Source organism: Eleutherodactylus coqui, chromosome 6 (genome assembly GCF_035609145.1).
Source record: "Eleutherodactylus coqui strain aEleCoq1 chromosome 6, aEleCoq1.hap1, whole genome shotgun sequence".
In the NCBI taxonomy this organism is placed as follows: domain Eukaryota; kingdom Metazoa; phylum Chordata; class Amphibia; order Anura; family Eleutherodactylidae; genus Eleutherodactylus; species Eleutherodactylus coqui.
Window position 1 is genome coordinate 84,421,894 of NC_089842.1, and position 27,649 is coordinate 84,449,542.

Consider the following 27,649-nt stretch of genomic DNA (forward strand, 5'->3'; position numbering starts at 1 on the left):
TGCTCCCCTCAATATAAAGAAGGTGTATGAGTGGTTATTCATCGGTACCTTGCACCTGTGCAATTGCTCCTCCATATAGCAGTTTGGCTGTCCGCATGTTGAGGGACGTGGTGCTTTTACTTGCCCTTTTGTATAAGCACATTGACAAGTATATGGCCGCTTTTCGTGATTTCTTTGTCTGTTAATGTATATGGAGGCTCACAGTCAAGACCCCATCCTGGTGGATGTTGCCCATAAACACCATTAGCCTTGCCTGCTCCTTCAAAATTGAGAGGCATGTAGAAAGAGGGAGAGCCCTGTGCAGGTCTCCTCTTTAACTGGCCAGCTGCCTCAGATATCTATATAGTATATGCAGCCCTGAGAAGGATCATATACAGCACATTTTGAAACAGATATGGGATACAGTAACAGAAATGTTATGGACCAGTGCCTGTTGGGCAAGGCATGAATCAGATGGACTGTAGTATGTTGTATAGGTGGATTGATACAGAATGTGGAAGTGTAGAGAAATAAAGGAAATTTAAAAGAGAAGCAAGTTTGAGAAAGTGAATGTGGAAGCTTGTTAACAGATTGTGAAGGAAAAAAGTGGATAAGTGAATGAAAGCAAGTGTGTGCTGAAGGTTATGAGGACGTTGAATTGAAAGATGGTTTGTGTACAGTGATTTTTAAAGTTGTCTGAGACAAGGAGAATTTGTGAATTTATATGTGTGAAGGGCCCATCTATAAGTTGTATATGCGATGTGTACCTCTGCACTAGGAGTAGAGATGAGCGAGCATATTCACTAAGGACAATTGCTCGATCGACCATTGTCCTTAGCTAGTATCTCCCCGCTCAGCAGAGAAGGTTCAGGTGCCGGCACGGCTGACAGGTGAGTTGCGGCAGTCAGCAGGGGGAAGCGGGGGGGGGGCGGGGAGAGAGGGAGAGAGAGATCTCCCCTCCGTTCCTCCCCGCCCGCCGCCGGTAGCCGAATCTTTGCTCCTGAGCGGTCAGGTACTCGCTAAGGGCAATGTTCGATCGAGCAATTGCCCTTAGCGAGTATGCTCGCTCATCATTAACTAGGAGTAAATAGGTTAAGTTAAAAGATCTAACCCATTTTTTTAGTATGCAAACGTATTTGTCGCAGTCGCAGACCTTTATTTTATTTACCAACAAGCGATAACAATCACAATCATGTAGGATAGCAGTGTGTCTGCATACACTATATTTAATAAAACAACTAGTGACCTTCCTTTTGTGTTTGTTTGTTCTACATTGTAGATATTATACAGTTTTCCCTATATATTGTAACTCACATGAATATTGAAGATGTATAACAAAATTTGAGGTGCAATTAAAGGGGCTTTCTGGGACTACACTAGTGACGTCCTAACCACAGGATAGATCATCCACAGTTGACCAGCGGGGTTCCACCGTTTGGAATCCCTATGGATCATACAATTGATGTGACAGCATCGCTCAAGTGAGCAGCGCTGTAACTTCAGTCCATACAAGGCACAGCACCGTATATTCTATGTACTGCTATATTCTGGTACTGCTGCTCAATTCCATTCACTTGAATGGGACTAAGCTGCTCTCAGGCCATGAGACTGATGAATGTGACATCACATGCCTAAGAAGAGGTTGCAGAGCTCACCTGAGCGCCACAGCCACTTCACTCAGCTGATCGGCAGGGATTTGAAGAGGGGCACCCCTGCTGATAATATAGTCCCATAAAACCCCTATTGGGAGGGATTTTACAGGAAAAAGTTCCCAAGTCAGATTAATCATAAAAAATTTATTTCTGTTGTTCATGCCACAGCATCTACATTGTCTGTAGCAGCATTTGAAACTGCCACTGGGTAACAGCTGGAGAATGTCAAATAGTTTTTTGTTGAATGCTTTGATTTTCCTTGAATCTAATGCAGCTTTCAGACTTTGAGCTTTCTTGTAAATAATATTGGATCTTGTTGGAAGTGTCTTGGAGAGGTATGATTCACTGAGAAAAATGTTTTAATGTTCATCTAATACTGCCACGATAGTAGTATGTGAACTTGTAAGCTTTAATGAAATTGCAGCTATATTGGGGATGATCACTGCAAGGATTCCCATTCTCTCTATTGCTGGAAGTTTCAGAGAAAGATACTTTTTTAGCTGTCTGGAAAGTTGTTCTCTTTCATTTTAGGCTAAACCTTCCCCCTTAGCCTGCTCTGGGAGTGCAAAATGTTTAATTTCCATTTTGGGGAGTTGGAGCTTTTATAAACTAGAAGGCTGTTACTGTCTTCTGGCATGAAATACTATACATTTTGATACTAGCTTTCTGCCTGATATGAGTACAAGATCCTGGTATTCTATAGAAACTTCTGAATCTTTCCGTAAGAATGAAAGTCTCCAATGAGTATTGTCCAAGTACTTGTTGAAAGCTTTGAATTCTTCAGAAGACCAGTCAGAAACAGAGAAAAGCCTGTCAATACATCTTTTATAGAGGACAATGTTGCTGGACCAATGATGGCTTGACCATATGTGGACAACTATCTGATCAGTGGGAGTCGGACTGCTGGGATTCCCGCCAATATCCAGAAAAAGTGACCCAAAGGTTCCGGCAAGAATCATCTGACAGTTGCATAGGTGCACTGCCACTTTATTGATTTCAAAGGAAGCGCTGGAGGTAACCAAGTGCTTGAATTTGCCTATCTGCAACGCTTCCATTGAAATTAATGGAGCAGCAGCATGCATGCACAACTGGCGATCCATTCCTAGAAGGAGCTTTAGGACCTCTGTTTTTGGGATTGATGGTGGTACTAGCAGTCATAGCACCACCAATGAGAATGCTGTTCACTAACAAATTTCTATTTTAGCACAACCCCTTTAAGTGGTCAGAATCTCTTGGGCTTTATCCTATGTCTTTTATTTTCAGTCTTGTTTCTCATTATACAAATTTGGTTAGCAATCAAAAGTGAATGTTTTTCATTTTTTTGGATGTTACAACATGAATATCATAATCTCCCTTCCCTGTGGCAGAGGATAAAATTATATTATGCACCCTTTCAGGCCTGTGACATAATTAGTAAGTCTGTAGGGAGGCGAAGGGAATCCTAAATGAAGCTTGTAAAATAATAGGTACCTTATCTTTTTGGTTTTATGCAGTAATTCCTGGGCAGTTGGTGTCAGCCAACAGGAATATAGGACCCTTTGATGCACTCATTATTGTGGCTCCCTGAATAAAATAGTTTGGCAAATGGTCTGATAGGTTTTTGGTGAACTCCCTCTGATCAGATAACAAAAAATACAATAAAATGCTGTTTCTCACCTTGCAGACCCTGATGACGAATTACTTATAAACTCTCCTGCGGTGGTGAAATTTCAGAAGATAAGGAGTGGCAAGAGCTACTGTGCGTAAAATGATTGAGGAAGTTGGCTCTTGGTTACTGTCTTTATGTCACAGTTCTGCTAATAAAACACAAAACCAGGTAAAAGTGGAAGAACGGTATGCGGATCAAATATACAGTCAGTTCTGAGCTCTGTCCATTATTGAGTATGTTCCCTAGCTTTATTGACGCATGCTTCACTCTTGTTTCTCAGCTTTGATGTCCAAAATTTGACCACAATTTGATCATGAATAACTAAACCAAAAACAGGAATTATTTGTCCATGTTCTCCAAATACTACAGTTATGAAATCTAGTTTAGAAGCCCAAAGGCAGGTTGACATATGAAGACATCTCGCCCCAATGGTTACTATGGAAGACTGCTTGAGTTCTTTTTCGCACAAGCCCCCATAAATTTCATCTTATGTTGTTTATTAGATACGCACTCCATAGATAAGGGGAACTGGCCTAAACTCTGTATAATAGGACAGTAGAAGTGCTGAGAAGTGTTGTGCTTTCTAGATCTGGCATGAGGAGGTGTGATACATAAATTATCTCCACAGAAGTTTATATTGAAGCTCCTGGGCCCCAATGCAAATTCTGAAACAGGGCCTCCACCTATGTGCCATTTATAATACTGGTGTCTTCTTATGGGGCAGAGAGACTTTTAGGTCCCCCCAGGCATCAGGGCAACTGCTGCCTTTACGCCCCCAATAGCTATACACCTGCATCTCACAGTGTAGTGATGTTGGGATGGACCTTGGGAAAGGTTGGGGTTTATCTCCATCCACCGGGAGAGGCTGGTGATGCAGTCCGGTTCGCACTATGGAAAGGCATGCACACTTTAGTCCAGAAAACAGCAAAGGTCTTTTTTTTCGGGCCACACTTACTGGTAGTTTATGGAAACCGGTTTGCACAAAATCAGTCTCAATTTTCCTGCAGCTGGGATAAATATCCTGCTTGGTAAAGTTGTGGAGAAGTCCTTAACCAAAACCTGGGTTCCGGGTAATGATAGTCCGTTAGCTGATTAGGCCTACCACTGTGTTTGAAGGCCATGGTTCTGCAGACTACTGTGATGGGAGGAATTGATGAAATGGCAGACCCTGGACTTCATGCTGGAGTGGGAACTTCCAACTGGGCCTATAGAGCCAACTATAAACCACTTGCTGCCTTCTTGACCATTAGGCATAGCAGCATGCATCCACTCTGCATGGTGGAGTTAGCCTGTGTACAACACCTTCACACCTTAGAGCTCCTGCCTACTCTGCTCAACTTCCAATTTCTGGTAGTGGATTGTGTTCCCAAAGTCTGGCCGCTCCCCAAACCCTCGTCCTCTTTAAAGAAACACAGTAAAGTAGTATATAGCCGACAAAAACCGTAAAGGATAGAAACCAAATACAACATGTGTGTGTATAACATTTGCCATAAAAACCATGGACCCCCACTTACAGTGACCTCTTTAAATGTTTGTAGAGTTTAGTTACAGTATATCCATTCTTTAGATGTATGAGGTCTAAATAGAATAGTATACTTATGTTTATGATTTTCCTAATATGAACTTAACAGCTACTAAAACTTTTCTCCTTTGTATTATTCAAAGTCCAGTAAGCCACCCTGACCACTCTGACCAGTAAAATATGAATGTTTTACCTCGCAACATGTTTTTACCATCTTCCATATCTCACATGTGACTCTATACGCGTTAATGTTTGACACAATAAAATATCCAGTGACAAATAATACATTTCACCCAGAAAGACTCATCCAGTAGAAAGAGCTGAACGTACACGCACCATAACTTGGGCGTAGCTTCTGAACCAAGGACATCATTCTGATAAGACTCTTGGAGAACCTGCTTCGTTATTTTTTCTCTCTTGTAGGAACCATCTCCTGGTATCTATCAAAACGTTCTCCGCAGTTGGGGTTCCAGCAATGGCATCAAACATCAATCCATTCTTGGGTTTCATTGTCAGCTGCCTTCTCATGACTGGTAATTTTCTTTTTGTTTTTCTAGAATCGCAAGGACACATAATAATACTTATCACAGAGACGGGAAGTCTATATGTAAATTTTTCTTAAAAGCCCTTCACAGGTATAGACTAAAAGAATATAGTTTATTAGAAACTCTTAAAAACATATACGGGCTGACTAACAGTACTAACATACATTAACACAAAAAAGAGGAGAAGATATATTTCGGTGCAAGTTTGAATTATGCATCCAATGTCTCCAATGTAGATAATGGTCACAATAGCATGGTCAGTATAAGTGGATAACTTTAGTGCATATACAGAGTTCCTGCACTGAATGACTGGTGACAGTCGTATGTAGAGGTCGCAGAGAACTACGGCTCTGAATGACTGGTGAAGTCACAGAGAAATACGGCTCAACGCGTTTCTCCGCTCGCTTTAGAGCGGTTCATCAGGAGCCACAGATGTATATTTGACCAAAAAATCTTTAGTGGGATTAATAGCGTCAATCATTTAATTGACTAAGCTATCTTCCTCTTTTAGGATATATAATCAGTAGGATTAAATTGGCAAGAAAGTGGGTTGTCTGCGAAGATGTCGCCAACATGTATATATATATATACCAGACACCGTTAGACAAAAAGCCAGCAGGGTACGATGGTATAGTGGCTACGTTGGTAAAGAAGGAAGGAGGACTCGGATAAAGAACTTATGCACTGACAGTAGTCACAAGTCAGATGCGTGTTTAGATATGTCAGCTATAAGGATCCTGTATTTAGCGCTGTATACCTATCCTCCTACAAGTGTTGCAATGTTAGCAGCACTAATGTAGAATTTCTAGTCATATGCACTGACATTAATAGAAAGTCAGGTGCATGTTCAGATAGGTCAGCTAAAGAGGATCCTGTATTTAAAGCTGCATACCTATCCTCCTAAAAGTGTTGCAATGTCAGCAACACTAATGTAGAAATGCTAGACTCCTATCAAAAGTTCAGACAACCAATCTAATATTCAAGCAGGCAGCCAAAAATAGGCTTCAACAAATTTTTCTGCTCAAACAATAGGCCCCCAAGATAAGGCTACCTAGTGTGCCAAACATAGAGTAAAATAACAAACAGATAAAGCCTGTGGCCCTGATGGTGAGCCACAGGTAAAATATATGTTTTTAAGTTTCTAATAGACACATAATAATAATAATAATGCTATAATAGTTAGTGGTTTTTCATTTTCAGATAGGAATTTGGAACATTTTTAGCTATAAACACCCCATTGTATATTATTAGTAACTTTACAGGTGTTATTGGGAACAATCTGGTTTTCTCCGTTTAAGTTGTTTTGCTGATTGATTTTAGAGAGATTTCTACAGAATTTCAGATGTGTCAAAATGATATGCTCCTGTTTTCTCCTAAATGACTTATTATCATTCAGAAATATTGGTTGATTGTTAGAGAGACATAAAGGGATACTTTATGATGAGCTACTGGAGAGCAAGGCACCATATTTTGTTCTCGCACAGAAGCGTTCTGTGTTTACTCCTGCATATAGATAATCTATATAATTGTATATTATTTGTATTACAGGAGGCCTTTGTTTGGATTGTTTGAGCTGCAATGAACCAGAGGTGGAATGCATGGACTCAAAAAACGTAACCTGTAAAGACGATGAAAATATATGTTCAGCAGTTTTATTCTCTGTAGATATAGGTAAAAATATTTCACATTTTGGGCAAGACAATTTATGAAAAAACATGAATTATGCAAAACCAAGAGCAGACAGAACAATCCACCTGGCTTGATAGCTGATTAGCAAAGCTAATTAAATTTTTTTATGGTTCTTTAAAACAGATTTTCAAACTCTTTCCACTTGATATAAACTAAGAATAAAAGGAGGACACGAAAAGTTATATTCTTAAATTGGTTGGATTGATTTGGTCAGCCCTGGTTCTGGATTATAAGTCAGGTCTGGACCCATCTAGGCTTTATCATTGTTATATATGGTCCCATAAATTTAGTTCTTATACTGTAGATATGACCCCTACCCATAACCATAACCATAGTCGTACTCCAATGATCTTCTCTTGGTAAGGCTACAATACAGTAGTTTTTAAAATATACATGTTCTCTAAAAAGCAACATTGTTTAGTAGGTAGGTCCAAACTTTCAAGATTCTTCCAAACTTTGATCGCATAAGGGACTAGACTACAATTGACAATACAGATGTAGCATATGCTGTTTAAGGCCGTCTGCACATGGCAGATATGTATTGCAGAATCTGCGGTTGGCATCCGCACCACGAATCCGCTGCAAATACCGCCCATTACTTCCAATGGAGATTCGCTGCTTCCTACAAATTTTCGCAACACAATTTTGATTTCCGCTCGCAGAGGAAAAATTGCAGTATGCTCAATTTTCATGCAGGCTCCGACCCACGGATCGTCCGCAATGATCATTGAAAAAAAATCTGTACTGTGCATGTGCGACGGCGAGCCGCCGGGTCTATACACAGTACAGAAAAGATGAAGACAGAGCAGGTACGCGCAGATGCTGCCTTCCGCATGCAGAATCCAACCCGCCCGTGTGCTGCCGGCCTAACTCTTTTTGGGTTTGCATCAATTTTGCTTTTTCACATCATGATAGGCTATGTTAAAGAAAAAACTCAGCTTGGCTCAGTGCATATCTCAAAGTCCATTATATATGATTTAGGCAGAAATGTAACCTAAAGCCCTCGGATCCCACCACATTGCACTGTTTACCCTAAAGAAATACATCATATAAAACTAGCTTTTGGGTGGGTTCACATGTTGCAGAAATATAGCTAAACCGCGGGCTATGGTTCACAGTACAGTTACAGAAGAGAATCCACAGCTGTATTTTTCCTCTACATGTGAACAGGATTTGCTTTAACCCCTTTCACTTTAATAGTAAACATTTCCGCTGCAGTTTCTCCACAACATTTTTGCAACGTGTGAACGCACTCGTATGTAGTTTTATTACATTATTGTTCCATTACTATGACTGGTCCCACATGAGCGAGTGGGAATTGCGGAATCTGCAATCGTCACGGACGATCCACGACATTCCTCACACATTCAAACAAATAGAGCATTCACATGTTTTAAAAATCTGCACTGCGCATGTCCGACGAGGTTTGACAGCAATGTAGATTCGGTAGATTAGGGATCGTCAGGAGTAAAGTACAATGTCAGCAATTTGTATCAAATCTCATTTGATATCTTTGTTTCTCTTGTGTATCCATCATCAGGAAACAAGGAGATGAGCAAAATAGTGAAGGGATGTGGGAGCGGTTCCCCAAAAATCTCCTTTTCTTTTCCAACCGCTCATGGCATACAGATTTTTTCTACATGGCGTTCTTGTAGCAGTGAAATGTGCAATAAAGATGTCATCAATCCAAGCAAAGAATTACCAGGTAATTATCATGGATGTGTCTAGGGAGCAGTATGAAATGCTAAGAGAAAAGTCCTCTGTATATTCAGGGGGGCTAAATATGTAAGCCCCTTACTGCACACCTATGCCTGTATACAGTAACCTGTCCTAATTATTTAAAATATATTTTGTCTATACCATGTGTATACACGGATCAGCCATAACATTAAACCAAGTGAAGTGATTAATATTGATTATCTCATTACAATGGAACCTCTAACGGAGGTCTTGCTGAGTCCATGCCTTGAGGGGTTAGAGCTATTTTGAGGGCACAAGGGATTACTGCACAATATTAGACTTGTAAAAAGGTCAGTTCTGTCAGTAATGGCCCTTGACCTATGCCCTTGGGCGCCACTCTAGGATGGCAAAGTAGTGGAGGCAGACGCCAGCAACCAACTATATAAAAACTTAACTCCATATGAAGGACAAAATATATATGTTACAGGCACAATGGGTATAAGCTTTAGGCCTCTTTCACATGGACGAAAGCCATATCGCCTCGAGAAAAAAACTGTGATATTGCATCTCTGTTCTGTGCGATATCGCGATTTTGTAGCGCTCTTTTGCTGGGATTATTCGGTGTGTGTGTGTGTAGGGGTGCCTGAAATGTAAGCCCCAAAAACAAGACCCGGCTGCATATAAAAAAACCTACAACACATCACCTAACAGGTCTTCGCAGGTCCTCAACACACTTGGTTGTGGTCTTCCCATAGCGCTTCCTGGTCAGGGGCTCAAAATCCCCGTCTTCAGGAAGCGCTCACTGTGATTGGTTTTTAAGCGCCAAACCAGGAAGCGCCGGTGAAGAACTGCCAGCAAATCTGCCGAAGCTTCAGGGGAGACGTACCACAGAGCTGACAGCGCCTGTTAGGTAATGTTTTTTTTTTGCAGCTATGGCTTATTTTAGGGCTTTTACAGTAGGACTTCCTACTGTAAAGGTTGCATGGCGCCCCACGAAAACCAAGTTTTCAGGCGATGTAGCACAAAGGAAGGCTCACTAGGGACACATGGGCTACAAAACATCACTATTGGGAAGGAACCCATTGGAAAGCATGGGCTTCACATACATGCGATTTGTAGCACTGTCACATCGTGAGAAAATCACGCGATTTTGTCGCCCGTGTGAAACCGGCCTAATGGATGCAGAGCCTTAACAAGGTGGGTGCAGGACTTGGTGGTTACAGGCTCTGAATAGGCATTTAACTGAGTAGTTGTGGAGAACAATGAAAAGTCTGTTTGCAGGGCACTCCGCTTTATGGTTACAGTCTCTGTTACTTCACAGGCCACTCACTTGAACAGAACTCAATCAGGGCAACAGTTTAGGCCCAATAAATTCTGGTCCACCCAGCAACTGCTCTGGGCTTAAGTGACCCACAGTGCAGACTTCCAGGTAGCCGTCGAGAACTTCCCCATTATAATCTCGCACTCTGCCATTGACGCAGCCCAGGCGGCAGTACACACAGCGTCTGCACTTATGACCAGAATAATTAATTGCCCAATAATGTAACCAGCAGTTAACTGTTTAAACACCACAACAGCTGCAAGGAAACATGGTAAGCATTAGCATGGTAAACAGTATAAAAGTATACTTAACCCCTTAGTGACAATGGCCTATTATAGAGCTTGGGATACAACATTTTTGGGGGGAATTTCATATCCACATTTCAAACGCTATAACTTTTTCTTTCGACATTGCCATATGAGGGCTTGTTTTTTGCATGGCAAGCTGTAATTTTTATTGGTTATATTTTTTGGGTATGTATAATATATTGTATAACTTTTATTATTTTTTTTTGTAGGGCAGGGAGAAAAAACATATCAGTTCTACCCATTTTTAAAAAAAAATCATACAGCATAAGGGCTTATTCCGACTTGCGTATATCGGCCGGGTTTTCGCGCCTGGCCGATATACACTGTCTCTCTCTGCAGGGGGAGGAGGCAAGCCGGAAGCAGTGCATTGAGCTCCGGCCACCTCTCTGCCCTCTCTCCGCCCCTTGCCACTATTTGCAATGGGAGGGGGCGGGGCGGAGGCAGAACTTAGCTCCGCCCCATCCCTTTTTGAAAGACAGAATAAATTTAAAAAAAAAAAAAGCATTTTTGCCTTGTTGTTTTCCTTTTTTTTACAGCGTTTACTGTGCAGGATAAAAAGTGTGCTCAATTTATTGTACAGGTCGTTATTAATGTGATGATACCAAAGATGTAGGCTATTTATATTAAAAAAATTTAACTAAGAGGGGAAAGTACGTCTATAAGGTTTTTTCCTAATTACTTTTTTATGAGTGTTTTTTTTTACCATTTTTATATTTTTTTAATTTACATTTTATGGTATATGTCCCTGTAGGGAGAGTGAACCTGTGAACCTATGATAATACATTGTAGTACTTCTGTGCTTCAATATATTATCGCTAATAATATCGATCATAGGCTATGGCAGACCTGGACGTCATTGTCTGGCGTCCACTTACCATGGCTACCCATTGGCCCTCTACAATTACATGGTGGAGGACCAATGACATCACAGATCCATTCTTCTGGGAACTGTTTAGATGTTGTAATCAACATTGATCGCGCCATGTAAGGGGTTAACAGCAGGGATGAGTGAGAGCGGGAGGCTGGTGTCAGTCACAGCCGGCTCCTGCTGCAGAGGGCACCAATTCGGCGTCTGAACATGGGCCATTCCTATGACATAACTTACGTCCAATTGCGGGAACTGCTTCCCACCCAGGATGTCAGTTTACATCCTGGGGAGAGAAGGGGTTAACATGAACAGTCCAAATTGTATCATTATGACCACTGCAGGCCTATTACAGTAATACAGGTCAGTCCACACAGGTTCGATGCAAGGGATGTGGTTCAAGGTGGCAGCAACAGCCACTCCCTTACAGACACGTGACTAATGTTATGGCTTATCGGTATATATTAAGAAATCATTGAATAAGTATAATACATATTGCTCTCAAGCTGACTTTGCCTGCTAACTCTGTAACTAACCAGTGTTTAAACTTCCATTTCTCTCTTCTTTCTTACCATAGTCACTTTATCTCCAGGGCTATAGTCAAATAGTAACCTAAATGTCAAGCTTCTGAATGCCTTTTCTTTATCTGAATAGGTTAGAAAGAGAATGCTAATGATTTTCTAACTATATATTCATAGAGGCTAAAGCTCTATTTTTCTGATACCGAACTCCAAATCCCCTGCTTAGCAAAATGTTTACATCTTTATTGCCATCAGCCACCAGTAGAGGGAGCTTAGGAGCTTATCGCATATGATTTTTGCATTGAACACAACAATCATACACTCTGCTTTAAGCTCCCTCCAGTGGTCACTGCATATGCTAGAATTTTATGAATTAACTATGTTTATGCACATAATTTGGTGCTCTTTATTAGAAAAGCAGAGCTCAGATCACACTAAAGATTTCAAGACATTTGTCTGCTCAAAACTTTGAGATTAACCCTTTGCAATCCAATTTTGGATTCAAGGTTTCCTTGGGGGCTTTCTCTTTCTGTCATTATACAATGGCGCCATCTGCTGGCTAGAGCCAGTACTGCTGTATGGGACATGCTGGAGAGGCTCCCGACAACAGAACAGCCAGTAATATACAGTAAGAATACCCTGCCGGACGTCTTTCGACATCGGAGCTGTACAGCCTTCAATCAGAATGTCTTCAGAAATCAGACAGTGGATTGGAAAGGGTTAAAAAATAGACTTTTATTTTAAGCAATGTGAATGCACTTTTACTATACACTGGTTCTAGTGACAGGTCTAGTTAGGTTTGAATATTTATGGAAATCTCATTAACACCCAGGATTGTACATGTGACTACAAGCCGCATATGTGTATTTTGAACATACGTGCGGTATATTCTGCATGAAATGCACACTGTGATCTTTCATGTCTTGTCTTGTGAAGTGTCTTTATTAAAACATTCTCAGAAGGCTCATGTGCAGGTGACTCCCAGCTGACAAATAGAAGCTATTTACAAAGACAAGTCATTCTGTGCTCCTCCCAGCCAATTTCCCCAGTAAGTCACATCATTTACAGGCCTATCTGGCACTGCTCAGATAGCAGATTAACCCTTTCCAATCCAATTTGTATCCTGGTTTTTCTAAAGGCCTTACTCTTTTTCTGCCGGTATTCAACGGCGCTATATGCTGGCTAAAGCCAGTACTGCATGAGGTGACACGTTGGATAGGCTCCGACAGCAGAGAGGCTGGCAATATACAGTAAGAGAACACCGACGGATGTCTTCCAACATTGGAGCTGTACAGCCTTAAATCATTATGGCTTCAAAGGTCAGACAGTGGATTGGAAAGGGTTAATGATGATCTTACGACACCCACGTTAAAAAGTATTTTGCTATAAGGATATAACACACACATGAGCTATGGCAGAACCGAGGATCAATTACACCAGGCAACATGATTACCCTTCTAGGCACTGCATAGTAATCCTACACGGTATAAGGGCTCTTTCACATGAGCATTGCGCTTTTTGGTCGCCCATATCATGACCGTAAATCGCATGAACGAGAGAAGGTTGAGACCGAGTTGCGACTTAATCTCCTGTTTTAACACCCATTCAGACAGCTGGGCTGATCGCGGCAATAGGAACTCCCATGAAAGCCTATGGGAGCTGCTGGCAAAGGGAGGGGGAGGGACTTTAGCAGCGCTTGCCATGCTAATTTCCCTCCTCTCTCTCTCTAGCCTATGGAAGCTGCCAGCAAGGGGAGGAGGGGACTTTAGCAATGCAAGCCACTGTTAAACTCTCTCCCACCTACATCCCCTTCCCCTTTTCTGACAGGTCTTATAGGCTCCCATAAGAGTCTATGAGAAATGACTATGTATTCTAGCAAAAAGATAGTTCGAGTCCTACCCGTATCTTTTCTGAACGCGTGTAAAAGTGGCCAGATGGATCTTTTCTGGACGGCTGATTTTACACGCGTGAAAATGGCCTATCTGAATAGATGCATTGGAATCCAATGCTTCAGATGGTCGCGATTTTTGGCCAGCGTTTTATTGCGGCAAAATATTCGCAATAAAACACTTGTGTAAAAGAGACCTTACAGAGACTTATATAGCAAAACTTTTTCTGGTCTGAGAGCCATCTTGGCATACTGAACCACTTCCAAGGGTATTCCTATCTGAGACATTTGTTGTATAACCTAAGGCCTCTCTCACACAGGTGGTTTTTTACAGCGTTTAGCTGGAGTTTTTACTGCCCACTAAAAAGGCTGCACTAAACCTCCATTCATTTCAATTGGGCCTCTTAGACGAGCGTTTTAGCAACGTCCCAATAGGTAGTAGTTCACTTTCAGGACTTCCACCTATTGGGAGAATGGGGTCACCTTTTCCCAATCAGCACGCTAGAGAGGAAACGACAATGCATGTGGCTCTCTCCATTGTAGATCGTGGATGTCGAGGTAACGGCCTAGCATTTCAGAAGTCCTATAAACCACAATGGAGAGAACTGCATGTATATACAATGTCTCTAACATATATACACCCCAGACAGGTCAAGAGACTTTATTCTCCCAATGTATAGCGGACCTAGACATGGCTACACAGTGTACCCCTAGTACTTGTCCTTATATATAGGGAACCAAGACATGGCTACACAGTGCACCCTTAGTAGATGTCCTAATATATGGGGTACTCAGACATGACTACACAGTGCACCCTTAGTAGATGTCCTAATATATGGGGTACTCAGACATAACTACACAGGGCACCCTTAGTTCTTGTTCTAATATATGTGGACCCAGACATGACTACACAGTGCACTCTTAGTAATTAGAATCATAGAATCATAGAATGGTAGAGTTGGAAGGGACCTCCACGATCATCGGGTCCAACCCCCTGCTCAGTGCAGGATTCTCTAAATCATCCCAGACAGATATTTGTCCAGCCTTTGTTTGAACACTTCTATTGAAGGAGAACTTACCACCTCCTGTGGTAACCTGTTCCACTCATTGATCACCCTCACCATCAGAAAGTTTTTTCTAATATTTAATCTTTGTCTCCTCCCTTTCTGTTTCATCCCATTGCTTCTAGTCTTTCCATGTGCAAATGAGAATAGGGCTGATCCCTCTGCACTGTGACAGCCCTTCAGATATTTGTAAACTGCTATTAAGTCTCCTCTCAGCCTTCTTTTTTGCAAGCTAAACATTCCCAGATCCTTTAACCGTTCTTCATAGGACATGATTTGCAGACCGCTCACCATCTTGGTAACTCTTCTTTGAACTTGCTCCAGTTTGTCTATGTCTTTTTTAAAGTGGGGTGCCCAGAACTGGAAACAGTATTCCAGATGAGGTCTGACTAAGGAAGAGTAGAGGGGGATAATGACCTCACATGATCTAGATTCTATGCTTCTCTTAATACATCCATTGTGTTTGCCTTTTTGGCTGCTGCATCACATTATTGACTCATGTTCAGTCTATGATCTATTAGTATACCCAAGTCTTTTTCACATGTGCTTCTGCTTAGCTCAATTCCTCCCATTCTGTATGTGCTTTTTTCATTTTTCTTGCCCAGATGTAGGACTTTGCATTTCTCCTTGTTAAATACCATTCTGTTAGTTGCGGCCCACTGTGCAAGCTTTTCTATATCTTTTGAATACTTGTCTGAATATATAGAGGACCCAGACATGGCTACACAGTGCACCCTTAGTACTTGTCCTAATATATAGGGGACCTAGACATGGTTACACAGTGCATCCTTGGTAATTGTCCTAATATATAGGGTACCCAGAAATGGCTACACAGTGCACCCTTAGTACTTGTCCTAATATATAGTGGGTCTTGGCATGTCTACACAGGGCACCCTTAGTACTTGACTTTTCCTGTTGTCCTGCTCTATGCAACTCATTTTCACCCTGACATGGAAACTACACGTGAGCAGCCAGACATAGATATTTCTGTGTCCAGATGATTGGGGCCGCACAGAATGGCATTGTGGGCCACATGTGGCCTCTAAGCTGCATGTTGTGCACCTCTGGCCTAGAGGTAGCTGCTAAGTACAAGACCTCTGTATGTTGTACTCTCCTCACATCCAAACAGTTGGTTTCTTACCCACTTGGACCTATTTATTTTATGTATTTAACTTGCCAGCCCACAAATTCAAAATCTACTCCACCATTTTTTCTGGAAGGCTCCTATAGATATGTTCATCCTGATCTTACTGACTCAATGAACATTGACTTTAACACAGGCAGAGTGGGAAGCGAGGGACGAGAGGTATAACTCTGAACATATACCAGACTCTTATGAAAGCTGTCTAAAAGAAAATCTGTCTGGGTTGCCCATAGCAACCAATCACAGCACAGCTTTCATTTCTTATACTGCTGTGGTAAAAGGAAAGCTGTGCTGTGATTGGTTGTTATTTCTTATACTGCTGGGATAAAAAGAATGCTGTACTGTGATTGGTTGCTATTTCTTAAACTGCTGGGGTAAAATGAAAGCTGCGCTGTGATTGGATCAAGACAGATTTTGTTTTAGACAGCTTTCATAAGCCTATGCTGCTGGGCTACTTGTCCATGGACTACCCTGCATATATCATTCAGGGTCTGTAGAAAGCTGGTTGACACAACATTTAGGCACGTCTATAGCTTCCCTCTCCTGTCGTCACCTCCTTCCTGTTCCCAGTATAGGAGACCATAGATGGAGACATATAGTAATTACCGTATATACTCGAGTATTAGCCGACCTGAGTATAAGCCGAGTCAATAAGTTTTACCACAAAAAAAATGGTAAAACTTATTGACTCGAGTATAAGCTGAGCTATACAAGAGTATATACTAGGTAAAGAAAATATGCAATACTCACCTCCCAGCCGGTGTTTGTGTCCCCGGCGCGATGGTCTCCTTGGGGGTGCGACCAGCTGCTTGAGAATTCTCCATGCTGTCCTCTCCCTGCTCGGCCTTGAATGCCCCCACCGTCAGCGCTGTGTAAGTAAGCGCTGTGATTGGATCGAGTGCCAGCAAATCACAGCCAGCGCTCGATAAACCAATCACAGCCATTCAGTGATGTCATCCACTGAATGGTTGTGATTGGCTGGCGCTCAATCCAATCACAGTGCTTACCTACACATCGCTAAAGGTGAGGGAATTCTAAGCTAAGCATAGAGATGATAGCGGGGAGAACTCTTAAGCCGCTTCCTGCACCACCGGGGAGACCATCGCGCCAGGGACACAGAAGCAGGCTGGGAGATGAGTATTGCAGGTTTTTTGTTTACCTCACTCGAGTATAAGCCGAGAGGGGCTTTTTCAGCTTATAAAAATGTGCTGAAAAACTAGGCTTATACTCGAGTATATACAGTAATTGTATGCATGGAAAGAAACAGGATGCAACCTTTATCCCATCTGATCTTGGCAATAAAAAAATTATAATGAAAATGAGAAGGTGCCAAGTAAATGTTCCCTTGTAAAATCAAGACAAACAGCCTGACGACACGGTAGCAAATATCAAATATTTTATCAAACCAGCCAAAGAAGCAAAACAGGTTTTATGGGCATGAAGTGGATGGTTCATGGAGATTCTGCCTATCCCAATTCCTGGAGCCCAATTACTGTATATGACGATACCTTTACAAGCGCCCGCCCCACAGACTACAGCCGCTCTGTGAATGGAGGGGACTTTCACATGGTGCGGAATTATTTCGCAAGACGCAGCTTAATCTGCTGCAGATTTCTACTCTGTAGACCACATGTATACATGCGGATTTTGGTGCAGAATTTTCTATGTCTTTAGGGCTCCTTCACATAAGTGTAAGCTCAAAAACGCTTGATCAGGTCAAATGTATTTGCGCAGTGGAGAATTGGTTATTTTTCAAGCATGCCTGCGCAAATGTTGTGCGTTTTTGCGCAGGCACTGCTAGTAGACTGATTGAAATGGCTATTAAGCAAAATTAGGTGCCTATCTTCATGCAGTGCTTTTGTCGCATACCCATGCAAATGCGCATCAAAATGGGGCATGTTGAATTTTTTTTCTCGAGCGCAAAAATGTATACTGAGAGAAAACCCGTTAAAAACAATAGCTTCTATTCTCTGCATGTTGCACATGAAAATTTTGCAAACACGCTCGTGTGAAGAAGCCCTTAGGTGCGTCTTGCAGAATAATTCCACACCGTGTGAAAGTGCCCTCAGACTACGTTCACACAGGACAAAACGCTGCGAAATTACACTTCCCGATCACCTGGCCAATGGTTTAACACTCACAGGAAGCTGCTGGGGGCTATACTGGGACAGCGCCATGTATTATGCGGTAAGGGATGTAGCTACTAAAAATCAACTGCATATTCGCAGGTTATTCCTGTTCAAAATCCGCAGCTACAGTGAAGATTGTGACACGAGTTCTTTTGCAGAAATGCTGACATTTTTCCGCAGCATTTCTACCTTATGTGGACATACCCTTAAAGCATCAGAAGTACACTCAAGTTACATTTCAGCTAGAGAAGCGCTACAATTATCATTTCTAGCCCAAATCAGATACTTTCCCAGTACTTGTTGGCCTTTTCTAAAAAATTGTTACATATTACCGTTTATTCATCCCTTTCTCGTGTAAAACCAGATGTCCTCCTGGTTGCTGTAATGGTGACCTTACTGACTGTCACCCAGCTTTTCCAGATTCAGATATAATGGTTTAGTAGATTTTATAACTAGTGTTTCTATTCGTGATCAGCCAGACGGTAGAATCAAGCCAATTTTTGGTAAAATCTGATTGGATAATCCTGATCCGAATTTTAGCGAAAATCACACAAACATTGGCTCTCTGCTTTGAGCAGAAAGGCTTGGCAGTGCTGGAGGTCTGGGTTTGAGGGACATTTGAAACTGACAACCTATAGCGCGAACCACTGGGCTATTAGCATCACCCCCTCTACTGTTGTTCAGGGAGGCCAAATTAGAGAACTCGATTTTTACTCCTATGGATTTTAATGTTTTTTTTCTTTTTAATAGGGTTGGTCACTCCTGACCCGATTATTTTAACAACTGCATGACACTATTTATAACAACTAAGAAGAGAACCACACAAGTACTATATAACCATAACTATATAACACGAATTATATAGTGGGCTCAAAATCTCCTATAACATTGGGTATATACAGCTTATTCGTGATACAAAACTATTGAAAAAGCACAGGGTGATTGTAATTAAGTTAGAGGTGCTCAGAGGTCTCTAGCAAATAAACTGTAAGGGTGGAACCCAATAGCATTTAATGTATACACAGTGGGGTTTAGATTTCTTGAAGAAAAAAAAAATCAAATGTTGTCACCAGAAGGGTATATGGTGGTGTAGGCAAGAGGTATAGGGTATATAATGCTGCAGTTAATCAGATCGGTACAGTTCGAATTCAGTGCTGTGACTTTCAAGTTACCTGAACAAGTCTTGCTGGTTAAACTTTATTATCAATGAGATGGTAACAAATTCATTGGACATGTACAAGAAGTGTACATTGTACCATATAATAATAATGTTTATTTGTATAGTGCCAACATATTTCGCAGTGCTTACAAAGACGGGGAATACAGAGGGACAAAAGTACAAACATTACAGAACCACGGTTACATGTAGTAATCAATTTAAGAAAACTGTAGGGGTGAGGGTCCTGCTCCAACAAGCTTACATACTACAAATAATGGGGTGATACAAAAGGGGCTAAAGATGTACACGGTATGGCGAGGCAGAGAGTGAGGGATGCTATACACATAAACAATGGTCAGACATTAAGCAGTGTGATGGCAGAAACGGTATGACTGCAGGGAGTGGTTGATGGGGGCTAGCAGGGATTGCAGTCAGTAGGTCAGGTAGCATGTTATCTTGCAGCATACAGAGGGGTTTGGTTTGAGAGATATGGCATGCATTCCTGAAGAGGTATGTTTTTAGAGCACGCCTGAAGTTTTGTGAGTCCTGGATTGCACGGATAGCCTTTGGTAGTGTGTTCCAGAGGACTGGTGCTACTCCATATCTATAAGAACATGTACAAGAAGTGCACAATGTACCATATCTATGTGGGCATGTCCAAGAAGAGTACATTGTAACATATCTATTGGAACATGTACAAAAGGAGCACATTGTAACATATCTATAGGAACATGTACAAGGTGTAAACATTGTACCATATCTATAGGAATATGTACTAGGAGAGCACATTGTATCATATCTATAGGAACATGTACAAGGAGAGCACATTGTACCTTATCTATAGGAACATGTCCAAGGAGCCCACATTGTATCATATCTATAGGAACATGTACCAGGAAAGCACATTGTACCATATCTACAGGAACATGTACAAAGAGAGCACATTGTACCATATTTATAGGAACATGTACAAGGAGAGCACATTGTGCCATATCTATAGGAACATGTTAAAGGAGGGCACATTGTACTATATCTATAGGAACATGTACAAGGAGCCCACATTGTACCTAGAGATGAGTGAGCCTACTCGGCCACGCCCCTTTTTTGCCCGAGTACCGCGATTTTCGAGTACTTCCGTACTCTGGTGAAAAGATTCGGGGGGCGCCGTGGGTGAGTGGGGGGTTGCAGCGGGGAGTGGGGGGGGGGGGAGAGGGAGAAGGAGAGGGCTCCCCCCTGTTCCCCGCTGCTACCCCCCGCGCCGCCACACCTCCCCCCGCCCCCCGGCGCCCCCCGAATCTTTTCACCCGAGTACTGAAGTACTCGAAAATCGTGTTGCTCGATCGAGTAATTACTCGAAACGAGTAGGTTCGCTCATCTCTAATTGTACCATATCTATAGGAACATGTACAAGGAGCCCACATTGTACCATATCTATAGGAACATGTACAAGGAGCCCACATTGTACCATATCTATAGGAACATGTACAAGGAGCCCACATTGTACCATATCTATAGGAACATGTACAAGGAGCCCACATTGTACCATATCTATAGGAACATGTACAAGGAGCACATTGTACCATATCTATAGGAACAAGTACAAGGAGAGCACATTGTACCATATCTATAGGAACATGTACAAGGAGCCCACATTGTACCATATCTATAGGAACATGTACAAGGAGCCCACATTGTACCATATCTATAGGAACATGTACAAGGAGCACATTGTACCATATCTATAGGAACATGTACAAGGAGCCCACATTGTACCATATCTATAGGAACATGTACAAGGAGCACATTGTACCATATCTATAGGAACATGTACAAGGAGAGCACATTGTGCCATATCTATAGGAACATGTACAAGGAGCACATTATACCATATCTATAGGAACATGTACAAGGAGCACATTGTACCATATCTATAGGAACATGTACAAGGAGAGCACATTGTACCATATCTATAGGAACATGTACAAGGAGCCCACATTGTACCATATCTATAAGAACATGTACAAGGAGCACATTGTACCATATCTATAGGAACATGTACAAGGAGCACATTGTACCATATCTATAGGAACATGTACAAGGAGAGCACATTGTGCCATAGCTATAGGAACATGTACAAGGAGCACATTATACCATATCTATAGGAACATGTACAAGGAGAGCACATTGTACCATATATATAGGAACATGAACAAGCAGAACACATTTCACCATATCTATAGGAACATGTACAAGGAGCCCACATTGTACCATATATATAGGAACATGTATAAGGAGAGCACATTGTACCATATCCATAGGAACATGTACAAGGAGAACACATTGTACCATATCTATAGGAATATGTACTAGGAGAGCACATTGTATCATATCTATAAGCTTTTTTCCACATGACAAATCACTGAGCCATCGTGCATTAAACATAATCCTGTCCCAAACCACAATGGATAGTTCTTGGCCATTAGTTGTGACGTGCTTCTGTAACTTACACGCCAACACCTCGAAAAATCTCTAGTTTAATTATAATGACTGTATATTTTATTTAAACCTGTTATAATGAAGAAAGGATTGACATGATCTTGTGTGTCACTCTCTGTCATCAGATATCTCAACCAGTGGGGTTCAATGTTGGTCTTGCCTCAGCACTGAGAAGTCGAAATGCAAACCTGAGATAGTGAACTGTACAGCTGGCCACACAACTTGTTATGAAGCTTCAGGGAATCTCACTATAGGTAAGTCACATCCCATGGGGACCTGTACATATAACTCAAGCCAAAGTAATATTTGTTCCATTCTGTCATCCATTATATAAATGTGAATGATAATTATCCTCAGCTTGTGACTTTACTGTTACTCGTTCATTACCTATTGACATTAGCAGGCAATGAGGTCGACAGGTGTAAGTGACATCCATATAATTATTCGGTTATGTGATGCCGAAACGATACAAAGCAAATGCCGCTAATGTTACTTGCTATTTACCTATTTTAATTAAATGGCAAATCCACATTGTAGCATCTTTTTTTCCCCAAGCACTTAAAATAAAAAAATAAAAATGCAATATTGCAAAAGAGTCATAGGGCTCCTGCAGATGCGTGTAGGCGTATACATGCTCGCGAGTTGATTGCGCTGTGAAGGGAGCACTATCAACCGTACATATCTGCGCTGCTTACTTTATTTTTTTGGCGCTGCCAAACTCGTTCACATTCGCGAAGGATACACCCACCCTGTGTTTAAACTGGCTGAGCTGCCTAATTAGTCCCCGGGGTTATCAAATAACACAGCAAAATTGCGCAGTTCAGTGTGCGATTTTGTGCGGACGACGTGTACATTTTCGCATCCCCATTGACTTCTATGTTGCCTTGGGTGTGCAAATGCACACAAAAATAGAGCACGTCACGTATATTTTTGCGCACTCGAAAATATAGCGCAAAAATGCTGAATGGGAAGTAACCCATTGAAATCTAAGGGTTCTATCCTCAGCGGTTTGCACAAGCGATTTTGTGCTCGCAAAAACAAACGCAAATTCGCCCTTGTGAAGGAGCCCTCAATTACAAAACTTCTACTATTTTGTGTTTATAGTCTCTATGCGGATCTATAAGTCTCCAAGGTAACAGACAACTTTCTCCAGTTTATCTATGCTGCTTCTTTTCAGCCTACACAATATTTGGCAGTAGGGGGCTAAACAGACGAACATGATGGCAGAGGGTTTTGCACGCTCAAAAATTATGCTCGCAAAACATGACAAAACAAAGCATTGATTTCAATGGATTCATTATCACGGTCGCATGTTTCTTTATTTTGTATACAATGTAAGAAAAGATAGGTCCTGCCTTATTTTCTGGGGGGGGGGGGGGGTTCCTGTACACAAAAGCGTGGGGTTTGGACAGTTAAAAATACGCCACATCAACAAAGATTTCTACCACCTTGTTCACGGACAAATACACTCTATTGCGGACAGCGTATTTGCGCATACGTTCATCTATTTAAGCCCTAAGAAGTAGGAGACAGTGTGTGTGACTGCCGAATTAAGCTGCACAGGTTTGTTTGTAGTCTATTACTTTTGACACTCAGTTCTGCATGATAACTCTAGACACAAAACAAAAAAAAAGATTTATTTTAACTAAAATTAGTTGTAAACTTGCTTAATTTCCCATGATAGATGTATTGGAAAAATAAACAATAGGTTTACTAGGGGTTAAAAGGAATTTCCAGAAATGCCACAAAATGGTAGCCTGTGTCAACTCATCTTAGGATGGGTTAATCTATGGCTTCATAAAGTAATAATATATTCTCTGTGGCACACTAATAATGAGCCCTCTGTGGCCCCTCAAAGTCATAATGCACCTTCTGTGGCAACATTTCCTAACAGTACCCCTCTCTGGCCCCACTTGATAACTGTGGTCCCTCTGTGGCCCCACTTAGTTTTAATGCTTCCCTCTGTGCCCCATTTAGATTTACTGCTCCACTCTGTGGTCACACTAAGGTATAGTGCTACTCTCTCTAGCTTCTCTTAATATTGCTCCCACTATGATGTGGTGCCTCCACACCACACTCCACCACTGAGCCTCTGCTCTCAAACTTCAGTCGAAAGTCATTCTTTCTTCATCCCTCAGGATTCAGCTGAGTGATAAAGAATGGAGAACTGCCAACAAAGTTTGTGAGTGGAAGCCTGGCTGTGGGGTTTGGGAAGGGGCACGACATGTCTCCTGTCTCTCAAGATGACCAAAAAGCCCGCCTAAATCTGAGGCTATCGCATTGAATTCTGGATGGTTGAGCTATATGTCTAACAGCTAGATAGTAGGAGGTATATTTTCACAATAGATGGAAAGTCACAGGTTGGAGACAACTACTATTTATAGTATTGACAGAGATATACAGTAGAACTATGAAAATTTGTTTACTGATACCTGCATCATCAAGTGAGTAACTCTAGGGGGTGCAGAGACTGCAGTTGACTTTCAAGTTAAACTACTAATGACCACTTATCTGTTATATGTATGTATGTGTAAGGGTGCTTCTCATGCTCTGCCCCTGGTGACATCATCGCTCCATCCTTAGTGATGTCATTGCAGGTCCTACAATATATATAAAAAACAAAGAACCTGACCAACTGAAGAACAAAAAAGTTAGGGCTCTTGGAAGGGGAGGAGGAAAATAACAAAATGAGAATACAACTAAGCTGTTATTATCTCAGACACAACTCAGTGGTCCTAACAGAAGACACTTATCTACTGCCACCACAGAGATCTGGTGGGCTAAAGGACCTGCGGTAATGCCACTGTTGTGGGAGGAGCCATTGTGCAGTTTGGTAAAAGAGATCCGGTGGGCTGAAGGACCTGTGGTGACATCACTGCTGTGGGAGTAATTTTGTAGAAAGTATTGTATACTGGATAAGCCAACAGTAGCCATCAGGACCTGTGATGATGTCACCGTCCTGTGATCACTTGTGTGGGTGGAGTCAGGGATCAAATGACTGGGGGCTGATCACTGTATCCTGGAGTCTGCTGAGCTGGTGATGTCTAGAAATTAGCATGGCTGTACCACAGCTATGTGTGTGTGAATCAGGATGAATGTGGTATAGCTGTGTGTGATATGTGGGAATCATAATGGATGCACCATGTAGCAGAGCTGTGTCGCGCCTTGCGCTACCATAAACACTGGTACTATAATTTCCTAATAATTACTAGTCTTTTTATATAATTTCACTGCATTGTTTTGCTATATTGGAGGTCAATTTTTCAAATGAAGCAAAGTTAAGTTAGACACTTGGCACAACTCATGGAGATATCCATCTGACTAATTACTAAGCACAAATCATACAAGGAGCTAAATCTCAAATCCAGATCTGCTGCATATGTACACAGTGCCAGTTCTAATAGCTTTGTCCACTTTAGACAAGTTGAGTCCATTATCCACTTTCCGCGATAATGAGTTCATCACAGGAGGATGAAGATGCTTGGCAACTCTCCAAATCAATCAGCTGTTAAGTCAATAAATGTCTGTTGTATGTATATATACACTCTGTGTTGGCTAATATAGGAGGAACTCAAGTGAGCGGACTCTCCTCTGCTAAATTCATATGCCCTAATGAAGGAAAGTGGTTGTTTAAAGTGGATCACCTCTTTAAGCTTATGTAATAATCTATGTTATTTTTTTTTCTGTGTCTTCTAGGAAGCACTTCTTTTTCTACACTCTATGTTAAACAATGTTCTGATCTTTCCAATTTCCCCACTATCAAGATGAATGGAAAATGGTATAGCATATCCCTCAATGCCATGTATTGCACAGGAAACCTCTGCAATCAAGATCCGACTTCCACAACAGTTTTCACCCATAGCACCGTTATCATACCAGTCAATACTACGCAAACTTCCTCCATCGAGACGACTCCTAGTGGCATTGGGAGAACACAGCCATGCTATGTGGCCATGGTTATTTTAGTTGTTATGGCATCCTTCTTGTAATTACAGTTAGGGCTCTTTCCTACGAGCATATATCGTCCACCGTTTTCATGGCCCGCCAATATACGCTACAATCTGATGCATCCGAATGGACAGAGGAGCTGAGTCGGCGAGGGGAAGGAAAGGGCAACGGTATGGTGACTTCGGCGTATATGCGCCGGGTGCATGTCGTCTGAATGGTCGCACAAACGTTAGATTTGTGCACCCGTTCACGTGCTTTAAGCATCATATCATAGCATATATCGCCGGGCTGTGTAAACAGCGGCCAATATACACTTGTGGGAAAGAGCCCTTAAAAATGTGATGCAGACATTTTGGTCAAATGTTTTGGATTTTTTGTTGATTTTCAGAATGTAATTTCTGGTCATTTCACTTATTTATTTCTGGTATACCATATAGAATTATCTGGGGTTAGGGTTCATTCTGACAGATTTAGGTTATTTTTCAGTGCCAGAATGGTCTAATGCACTATTCCAGACTTGTTATTATTCAATAAGATCCATTATAACACTCATGGCTCCTGGTAATAATCCAAGCCGTGACACTAGTGTGAACGCAACCCTAATCATTTTACATTCACATGTTAAGGCTCGCTCACATCGGCATAAGGGGAATAAGTTTTCCTGCTCTATTCGGTTAGCAGTAAAACGTCACCCCCTGGCTGAACAGTTCCATCCTATGATGAAACTCAACACTAGTGAGGAACCCCATTGACTATAATGGGGGTCTGTTCGATTTCTGTCCAACAGTCCAACATTTTGCCGGAATTTACAGGATGAAATACCCCTGCTTGCAGCTCTATTTTGTCCTGTTCTCTAGTGGAAATCGGCTACAGAGGTTCTGAATACAACCTCTGAAACTGATGTGAACGTATCAGTCAACCTGCAGATTATAAATACGGGCAACATAGCCAAAAGGTGTTGGTAGAAACTCATATAATTTGCAGCTACATATTCCATGTTGCCGTTACACATTTTGAAAAAAGTTAATCAAGTTCAACCTTTCTGGATCAATTACACATTGTAGTTTGCTAGGTTAATTATAACAATCAATGCATTTTGTTATTTAATACACATCTGGCCTGGTTTAAATGTTGTCATTGTGCCTGCTATTACTATCCCTTTGACTAAAGCATTCTAGAGTTTGACTAAAATGCCTTTTCTCTACATTTAAAGAATGTTCCCTTGTGGTTTTTAGAGTTCTTGGAAAGAATAAATCATGTGCTATTTCTTTGTATTGACCACATCTATATTTGCACATGCTAAGCATCTTTTTTCCCAAGCTGAACCAACTGGATTGCATATAGTAGGTCAGCAAGCCGATGCAGGCAGAAAGTGGGACGAGCAAATCCCCAGTAGCACAGAGCATTTAAGGATAGGAGAGGGTTGATCATGCAGGAAGCTATAGGTGGCAAGAGAATGAAGATAACTGGAATTTTACAGATAGAGATGTGGCAACCGAGCTCAGGCCTTCAGGAAGAGACAGCGGAGATTAAAATGTTTTGTCAACATCAGCTCTATTGTCCCTCCTTAAAGCACCCAGGCATGGCCCAGCCCGGCAGCGCACAGTGGTGCAATAATAGAAAGAATGATAACTGTTTGATTTGATATGTTTACGTGTAGAGATGAGCGAGCACCAAAATGCTCGGGTGCTCGTTACTCGGGACGAAATTTTCGCGATGCTCGAGGGTTCGTTTCGAGTAACGAACCCCATTGAAGTCAATGGGCGACCCGAGCATTTTTGTATATCGCCGATGCTCGCTAAGGTTTTCGTTTGTGAAAATCTGGGCAATTCAAGAAAGTGATGGGAACGACACAGCAACGGATAGGGCAGGCGAGGGGCTACATGTTGGGCTGCATCTCAAGTTCACAGGACCCACTATTAAGCCACAATACCGGCAAGAGTGGGCCCCCCCCCCGCACTGTCAGCGTAAAGATCGTTCTCCTCTGCCATAGCTGTAACAGCTGTGGCAGAGAAGAACGATGTTTGCCCATTGAATTCAATGGAGCCAGCAATACAGCAGGTTCCACTGAAAGCAATGGGCTGCCGGCGA

At 41.8% G+C, this 27,649-nt stretch overlaps 1 protein-coding gene across 3 annotated transcripts in view; it reads left to right on the forward strand.

The window, feature by feature from the left end:
- The window catches only part of LOC136631378 (ly6/PLAUR domain-containing protein 5-like), a 28,106-nt gene extending 897 nt beyond the window's left edge, over nt 1–27,209 (forward strand). Inside the window, exons 2-7 of one of the 3 annotated variants that reach the window (XM_066605653.1) lie at nt 3,295–3,447; nt 5,225–5,334; nt 6,895–7,017; nt 8,576–8,740; nt 21,736–21,864; nt 25,307–27,209. In XM_066605653.1, the coding sequence (XP_066461750.1) occupies nt 5,277–5,334; nt 6,895–7,017; nt 8,576–8,740; nt 21,736–21,864; nt 25,307–25,599 (768 nt within the window). In that variant the 5' untranslated portion in view covers nt 3,295–3,447; nt 5,225–5,276 and the 3' untranslated portion in view covers nt 25,600–27,209. The remainder of the gene's footprint in view (nt 1–3,294; nt 3,448–5,224; nt 5,335–6,894; nt 7,018–8,575; nt 8,741–21,735; nt 21,865–25,306) is intronic. The other 2 variants (XM_066605654.1, XM_066605655.1) reach the window with 2 other exon arrangements.
- Nucleotides 27,210–27,649: the final 440 nt, after the last annotated feature.